This window comes from Nicotiana tomentosiformis, chromosome 2, assembly GCF_000390325.3.
Source record: "Nicotiana tomentosiformis chromosome 2, ASM39032v3, whole genome shotgun sequence".
In the NCBI taxonomy this organism is placed as follows: domain Eukaryota; kingdom Viridiplantae; phylum Streptophyta; class Magnoliopsida; order Solanales; family Solanaceae; genus Nicotiana; species Nicotiana tomentosiformis.
In genome coordinates this window covers 159,074,041-159,082,668 of record NC_090813.1, presented here as the reverse complement: position 1 = coordinate 159,082,668, position 8,628 = coordinate 159,074,041, and the positions used below count along the sequence as shown (strand labels likewise).

General features: G+C 33.6%; 1 protein-coding gene across 1 annotated transcript; it reads right to left on the bottom strand.

The window, feature by feature from the left end:
• Window positions 1-3,267: 3,267 nt before the first annotated feature.
• Window positions 3,268-7,495, bottom strand: LOC104117988 (cationic amino acid transporter 1-like). The gene is made up of 3 exons (XM_009629146.4): window positions 7,342-7,495; window positions 6,082-6,514; window positions 3,268-4,779 (listed from the first exon to the last, which is right to left on the bottom strand). The coding sequence occupies exons 2-3, from the start codon at window positions 6,503-6,505 to the stop codon at window positions 3,383-3,385; spliced, it is 1,821 nt and encodes a 606-aa protein (XP_009627441.1). The 5' UTR covers window positions 6,506-6,514; window positions 7,342-7,495; the 3' UTR covers window positions 3,268-3,382.
• Between the last annotated feature and the right edge of the window lie 1,133 nt (window positions 7,496-8,628).

Here is an 8,628-nt window from a genome sequence, read left to right as displayed (position 1 = left end):
TATTTTGGAAAAGAATTTCAAACTTTTCCAAAAATATTCACAAGCAAACATCACTAAACAGATTATTTTCCCGGTAACAGAAAATTGAGGTGAAATTATATAATAATATTCACTTAATTTTTTTAAAATTATATACTCATTGATATGGGTACACGCTCAAAGCACCTATCCTAAGACTAGATAAACGGTGATGTAATACTGTGTTCGTGGTTGGACTTGGTTCCATTTTCATACAAAAAGAAAATTTGACTTCCCCCCTCCCTTATATTGCACATTAATTCAAGTCAGTCAATCAATCAATGAGCGAGAGCTACCGATATTATTTTTGTAAGCCAATCTATCTTTAGCACGCAATATTTGAACAAATGGGCAAACTCGTAATTTATTAAAATATTCTTATATGAGAAATTTTCTCGGTCGTACATGATAATTGTTTCCTTTCATTATTTTAATGATGAACTTATATTCATATGTACGTTCAAGCTTAACCAAACTTTAGTAATTAAAACGAATAAACATATAACTCCTAAAAACTTTCAATATAGGATGCAAATTCGATGCAAAACCTAAATGACATATTTTTAGGAGTTGTCAATATTCAATGTTTTAAAAGGTATTTCTGGGACTCGCCCCTGGGCGGGGCACTTGCAAAACGCCCCGGGGCTCATGTATGGGGCATAGTTCTGTGAGGCTTACGCCCCAAGCGTCCGACCGTGTGCCCTAAACACGCCTAACGCCCAACGCTCGAGGCTCGCCTAGCAGTTCTAACGCAAATCACGTGTCGAATTTCCTAATTAATATCGTTGACCTTCAAAATTATTTAACAAATTAATGATAAAAGTTCTATTCATCGATAGAAATATGAAGATTGAGCATAACTCTAATAATGAGATATAGTATTGCGAATTTATATCTTCACTTGTTATTGGTCGTGTCTTAGTTCATTTGTCCCTCCTTGTTATGCACTTTTATTAATTTGATATCTTAAACTAATTTGTATTTATTCATGAAGGAGTAATATTTTAATTATCGTACTAATAAGATTTTATTAATTATTTACTTTTAGGAAGGTAAAATGTGGAGTTTGATTATTTTTTTAAAAAGAAATTCTAAGTTTTTAATTATTTAAAAATTAAAGACGTTATACGTGATTTGTATGCATTAGTTATACTTAAGAATTATGCTATATATTATATATATATATATATGTGATTTGTATGCATTAGTTATACTTAAGAATCATGCTAGATATTATTTATATTTCACATATTTATAGTTTTCTTCAATTTTTATGCAATTTTACATGTTTATAAATATTTACTATCATTATATTATTTTATAAAATATTAAAAATTAAATACCTATGGAGCTTACGCCCCGTGCCTCGGGGCTTACGCCTCGCTGAGGCATATGTAAAACGTCCGCCTTATGCCCCACGCTTTTTAAAATACTGGTCAATAAAACAAATATCTCAAAATGGGAAAAGAAATATGAGTTGATAAGTCTTGGCTCGTAAAAATAAAAGAACAAAGAAATTGAAGTATTTTGAACAACAAAAGTGACCGTACGCGTTAGAATCCAGCATTTACATAAGCAAAAACGAGTCCTCTATAATAATCATATTAAATGTTACATCCCAAGTAAGGATAACAAATATGTCTAGACAAAGAAAAAACTATATTAAATTTCAATTATCTTGGAAAAGTACTATTTATATGGAGGTTAAGTTCAATTTTTCGATTTTTTGTAAGGCCTCTGCGTACAAAATAGGCTATCTGTATAATTATCACATGGGCCATGCATATATGTATTGAAGGTAAAAATTGCACGGGGCGTCCTATTTGGTCGCCCCCATTTAACTTATATTCATTTTTTTAAAAAGTTTTAGCTTGTACCCGTTTTTTAAACAACTTCATGCCTCTTTCTCCTCCTCCTTCTCCTCCTTCGTTTTCTTCTTCTTTTCTTTTTTTCGGGTGACAATAATTTTATATGATGGTTATGAACATATTTTAATGTAGTTTATGATGTTTTACAATGGTGAGCTGTTATGACGCATTATTTTTTGCTATTGCTTAAGGTTTCTTCTTATTCTTTTTCTTAATTGCAAAATGGGTTCATTAGATTTATTGTTGTTTTGACAAATTGATGATTGGGGTTTGTTTCTGATGATATTTGGAGGTTATGTTTCAAATTTGAGCTCATTTGGTGTAGATTTAGGTATTAAATCGTAAATTTGATTGTTATAATTCGAAGAACAAATTTCTGTTTCTGGGCAATTTGTAATTCAGGCCTATTTGACCTTAAGTGCATAAAAACGTTGGTTGCACTTCAAACCTTTTGGTCTTAAGTGCATCTGAAATGCAATTTTTCACTTCAGAATTATTGGCCTTAAGTGTAGCAAAACGTTTGTTGCACTTCAGACTTTTTGGCCTTAAGTGCATCTGAAGTGCAATTTTTCGCTTCAAACTTATTGGCCTTAAGTATAGCAAACCGTTTGTTGCACTTCAGATCTTTGGCCTTAAGTGCATCTAAAGTGTAATTTTTCACTTCAAACTTATTGGCCTTAAGTGTAGCAAAACATTTGTTGCACTTCATACCTTTGGCCTTAAGTGCATCTGAAGTGTAATTTTTCACTTCAAACTTATTTGCCTCAAGTGCATGAAACCATTGGTTACACTTTAGACCTATTGGCCTTACGTGCATCTGAAGTGCAAATTTTTACTTTAGACTTATTGGCCTTAAGTGAATGAAAATATTTGTTGCATTTCCGACTTTTTGGCCTTAAGTGCATCTGAAGTGCAATTTTTTACTTCAGATTTATTGGCCTTAAGTGCATCTGAAGTACATTTTTTCACTTCAGACTTATTAGCCTTAAGTGCATGAAACCATTAGTTGCACTTCAAATCTATTGGTCTTATGTGCATTTGAAGTGTAATTTTTTCACTTCTGACTAATTTTTTTTAACTTCAGACCCGATAAGTCTGAAATTGATCGTAAAGTGGGTACGCTTGCAAACGTTTTTGCAAAGTGGGTATAGGTTCAATTGTGACCCCAAAATTGGGTATAGATGCAAAAGTTTACCCGTAGTAAATATGAAATTTTAGGATGAAATACATTATTGATCAAATAGCATTCTAGTATTACTAGATGTCCTTTACTTTCTGTTAGATAACCTTTTTATTTATTCATTTTTTAAGATTATAAGATTTTTAAGGATTATTTGAGTGAAAAAAAAAAAGAAAGAAAAATGAATGAGCCATAGATCTCTTATAGGACACAAACAAATTTTTATACAATTCAAATTTACAGGAATAAACTATAGCACCGTTTCACCTAATCCAAATTCTCAGATGTTAATTAGAAATGCTAATTAGAGCCTAATTTATTTACTTGAAGCAACTGGCTCACTTTTGGTATCTCCAGCATTTTTAAGTGAAGAAGCATTTCCTCCTTCAACTTTTCCCCATTCTGCATTCTTCTCAAGCTCCTTGGCAGTGTCATAAGAAGCATGCAACCCCAAGAGCACATAATATACCAACAAAAAGACAGTCCAAACGGCGAACCGTATAAAAGAATCCTTATCCATGGAAGCTAGAAGAAAGAAATTAATGGCAATGGATGCAGATGGTATCCATGGTACCAAAGGTACACCCCATACCTTTGGACTCCTAGCTTTTGGCACCAAAATTGATATTCCAGCAGTTGCCAAGAACCATATTGGTAATGTGACACAATATCCTTTCCAATCATCTGTAACACCCCAAATAGTAGCAGTGCCAATAGATGATGCCACAATGAGTGCAAGTAACGCGAGGAGCTTGTTTCTATTCTCTTTAGTGGTCACGTTACTGACATAGTAACGCCGAACAAGAAGAGCAAGTGCCACAAGAATGAAGATAAAGAGTGTGGATATAGACAAAAGGTTTGAAAGAATATCAAGACTTGTAAATAATGCAAGAAGTGCACTAGATGTCATCATGAATATAGTGGCATTGGCTGGTGTTCCAGATTTTGCATTTACATAAGAAAACCAAGGGGGCATCATGTGAGTTCTGGAAATGTGCGTTAGATAACGAGCTTGGCCTACACAGTTCACTAGCAAAACAGAGGTCATCCCTTTTAACGCACCTGCAGCAACCACATACTTTCCCCAGCCTAAACCAACAGCTTCAAATGCAACTGAAAACGGGGCGTTGACATCGATATTCTTGTACGATTGCATAAGACAAAGAACAGAAGCCAATGCACAATACAACACAGTGGTCAATAAAACAGAACCAACTAGGCCAATAGGGATGTCCCTAGCAGGATTCTTGGTTTCCTCGGCCATAGTTGAAACAGCATCAAAACCAGTATAAGCGAAAAACAACACAGCCGATGCTTTGAATACACCACGAGGACCAAATGGCATAAAGGGGGTGAAGTTTTTGGTATCCGCATGGATTAAACCAGCAACAATGATGAAGAGGAGGATTAGGACATGAACAACTGATGCAATATAGTTGATCCTAGAAGAAGCTTTGGTGCTATTACATGCAATGATGGAAATTATAATGCAAACACCGATGGCTATCAGATCAAGGCGATTGTAGCCTTCTGCTAGAGAATTTACCACGATCCGGAAATCGTCAGGTTGGCGGCCACAAAGAGTGGCGAAATAGGAAGTCCATGAGCGAGCCATTGCGGCTGAACCAATCACATATTCAAGAAGTATGTTACCAGCTGCTATAAATGCTACAAAGTCACCGAGCTCCACCCTTAAGTAAGCAAATGAACCACCTATCAAAGATGTTAAACCTTTTGTATGAGAATTTTGTTCATAAACTTAATTGACAAAACGAAAGCATTTGAGCATAAGAAGGGAAAAAATTGCATATTTATGACACGAGTTGGAGAAATCATGGTCAACAAATCAAGAAGAAGATAAGAATAGAAAAAAATAGTGTTCTCTAATCAATGAATGAAGGCACATATCCCTTCCATTTCTTTTCTTCCCATTCTCTCAATCTCGAGGTACCTTCCTCAAAATTGCACATAATGTCAGAAAAGAGTTATAAGATTGGTGCTCAAACACTCTCCCCTGCCCATATCGTGGTTCGTGGCTACAATACCAGTATACAGGTGAAATGCTTGTCTTTTAACTACAACTCTGTACAGTTCTGAAATTTTTGACTTGTTTGCTGCAAAAATTCTAATGAGAGTGAGTGTGGAAGTGTATGTACAAATATGCACATGTGTGATTGTTCAGAATAAAACTGGAGATATTGCTTTTCAAAGTGTCTTTGGAGATGATCATGAAAACTGCATGTCAACATATCCAGAAAAGAAGCTACATCCAACCTCAACGGGGCGAGTACTAAAACAAGATCTTAAATTGCCAAAAGAAAACGAACACAAAGAGTTGAAGGTGGACACGGATTGTCTACTTACTGTGGAACCTATCACAGAAGAGGCATCCCTTTAGGACAGTTATTGATGATTGCATATTTTTGCTACAAGCCAATGTGGTCACTATTATGCATGTTTGGAGGGAGACAAGACAAAAATATACATGAAGATTGGTTAGTCAATGATAATGCACTTCAGGAAATTAAGTTTATTCTCATTAGTTCACCTAACTTACCAAAGGTTATAAGAACTTATAGTTAATTTTCTTCATTCGTGGTTTTAGGATACTTTCAACTATCATAAAAACTTGTTATGAAATCAAGGAGAGGGTTCATCCCACAGTCCTCCCTGCCCACAGCTCATAAATCATTAAGCACCAATTTACCAGAATAAAAGGAAAGATAAACGAGTGTCAAAAGGATATGGACAAAGTCTAATCAAAAGGTATTGAAGATGGATATCTCTCATCAAGAGCTTTAATTTACTAATGTACCTTAAAAAATGGATTTACTTAAATACATACATGATAGTGCAAAGAATTTTTACAGAATCAATGTATTTTAAGCTATTATAGCAGATAATCTGTCTTATTTTCCAAGTTACTAATCCTGCCTTTTTATCTTCGATGACCTGATAAAGTAAATATTCTTTTACTAGTTAGTAAAATACAGATATGTAAGTGACTTTACATACCTGCCACTGGAATCTCCACAGCAAACTCAGTGTAGCAAAATACAGCTAACATAGCTGAGACCCCAGAAATAACATAAGCTAGGACAACTGCTGGACCAGCATCAGTACGAGCTTCAAGACCAGTAAGAACAAATATTCCAGCACCAACAAGTGCACCTAACCCAAACCACATGAGATCCCACCAATTCAAGCTCCTCTTCATTTGGTTAACACTTCTTGCCTTGGCATCCATCTCTTCTTGCTCATCAGAACGTGTCACAACTCGATCATAAAGCCGAGCTGGTGTATTACTCAATGCATTTACATAATTTCCCCAGCTCTTGAATGATTCCTCTGGCAGAAAATCATCCTTTGAAAGTGTACATCCTCTTTTTCTTATTCCTCCAGCAGTCGACGATCCGTGTCCTTCTTCCCCTACCCCCATTTTCTATCCCTGCATTTCCAAGTCTATTTAAGTTATATACTGGCAGTTTCAAATTTTCTTGCATGATTGGGTTAGTTTAACATATGATAACATGTTAGTCACACCATTTTTATCTAGGTTATCTATTAATGCTTATAAACAAGATTTGCCAATAATTACCTTATAATTGACTTATTGTCTAAATCTTTTTTTCCATTGATTGTGTACATAATAAGGACTCTTTCCAAACATAAAGTGGAAGATCATGGAGATGACATTGCATTTGATAAAAGGAAAAGAAATGTTGATGCAAATTGATAACTAACCATGTATTACCATATCTCTTCTTGTTGAGAGTAAATCGAAGTTTTTAAACGCCTATACCATGTTATGTATAGCAAATTCAAGAAGGCACCATCTAATCAGCAATTGACAAAATTAATTTTCTCATTATCTCATGTTCAATATTCCTAATAAAAGCAATTCCCACCCTCCCAAAAAAAAGAAAAAAAGAAAAAGCATATTCAATTGCAAGTAGAATTTAACCATATCACATTTCACGTAAGGCACAACAAACATGCAACATTAACCACCAATTGGTGTACTTTGTGAGATTGTCGGGATCCCTCCATTCTTAATTAGAGGTTTCGAATTCAACCCCTAGAAAATCCATATTGGTCGAGCAAGTGAGGTTCAATGGTTAAAGCATTTCACAAAGGCACAACCATGCAACATTTCAGCACATAACAAGAAAAGAATTTAACGGTAAAGCATTTCATAAAGGCACAACCATGCAACATTTCAGCACATAACAAGTAAGAAGAAAATTTTCGTATAATGCTACAACTGAGGTCTACCGGTGGAGACCGCCGGTGGAGGAGAATGAGCAGGTTTCCGATGAGCAGCGGCAGGTTAGTAGGATTACTGTATATATATATAGAGAGAGAAGAAAATGTTGGCGGCTTTCTGTGGACGTAGAAAAAGGATTTTACACTTATAACCAACCAAGTGCACAATACTATTGACAGTTTTGCAGTATGTTGAAAAAAGAGAAAATGGTGGAGAGCCACAGAGTAATTAACGGTGATATCAATGGAGACTATTAACTACATAAACCGTTTTAGCGAGCAGTTTCTTTTTCTTGAAGTTTTACTTGATGTAAGCTCATGGATCTTTAAAATTATTAATCTATAAATTAATAATTAATAATATAGCATAATAACACAAAAAATATAAAAGCTATATTAAAAGTTTAAGAAAGTTAAAAAAGATTAAAAAAAACTCATAGAAAATTTAAAATCTAGCATGTTTTTACGAGTACTAGCTTTAGAGTACGCGCATTGTGTGTGTACCTCGTATTGATGAATTTAAATATGAGAAAAATTAAACGAATATTATTAACTATGTAATTGAGTTACAAAACATAAATTTTAAAAGGTACAAGTTATCTTGAATTATAACCATTCAGCCTATTTAGCCAACTTAATAAAAGAAAAATTTATGTCACACAAGAGTATTTTAATGTCTTCATATAATTTTGACATATGAGTTGTGCATTTACTTTAGTATATCAGACAGAATAGAACAATATGTTGACTTGTATTCAACTATCACGCAACAATATTTTGTTCTCATAACCTTAAAAAAATATTTGCTCAAGTACCTAATATGAAATTCATCTTATTCCTATTGAACTCAAATTGGAAAATATGAAAAACAATAAGAGATTTATATTGTTAGATATAGTTATCATACGAAGAATTTTGTTAGATTGGTAATATTTAAATCCAACAAAATTTATTCTAGAAAGAAAGATAATGATAAAAGTTAAATTTTGTTTAAAACATTATTTATATTATTAGTATACTTAAAATAAGTTAAATTATTTACATTGCTCGGGGGCAAACCTAGAATCAGTAGACAACTCTTAAATAGAATTAAAATTTGAGATTACAATTAATCTATACTATATTAAAGCACGAAACCACTTAACAAAATGTCGTTCATCTTTTTTACCCTTTAAAAATAGGTTTCACATTGGACAAACTTGTAATTATAAATTTACTTATTTTCTTAATACTTAGGACTTTAAAATCTACGAAATTTTATTTATTAAATTCTTCCTTATTTGAACTATGCAGAAA

Coding starts and splice junctions, on each gene's coding strand:
- LOC104117988 (XM_009629146.4), bottom strand. CDS start 6,505: ATGGGGGTAGGGGAAGAAGGACACGGATCGTCGACTGCTGGAGGAATA. Junction 4,780..6,081: donor TGTGGAGATTCCAGTGGCAG/GTATGTAAAGTC, acceptor CATCTTTGATAG/GTGGTTCATTTGCTTACTTA.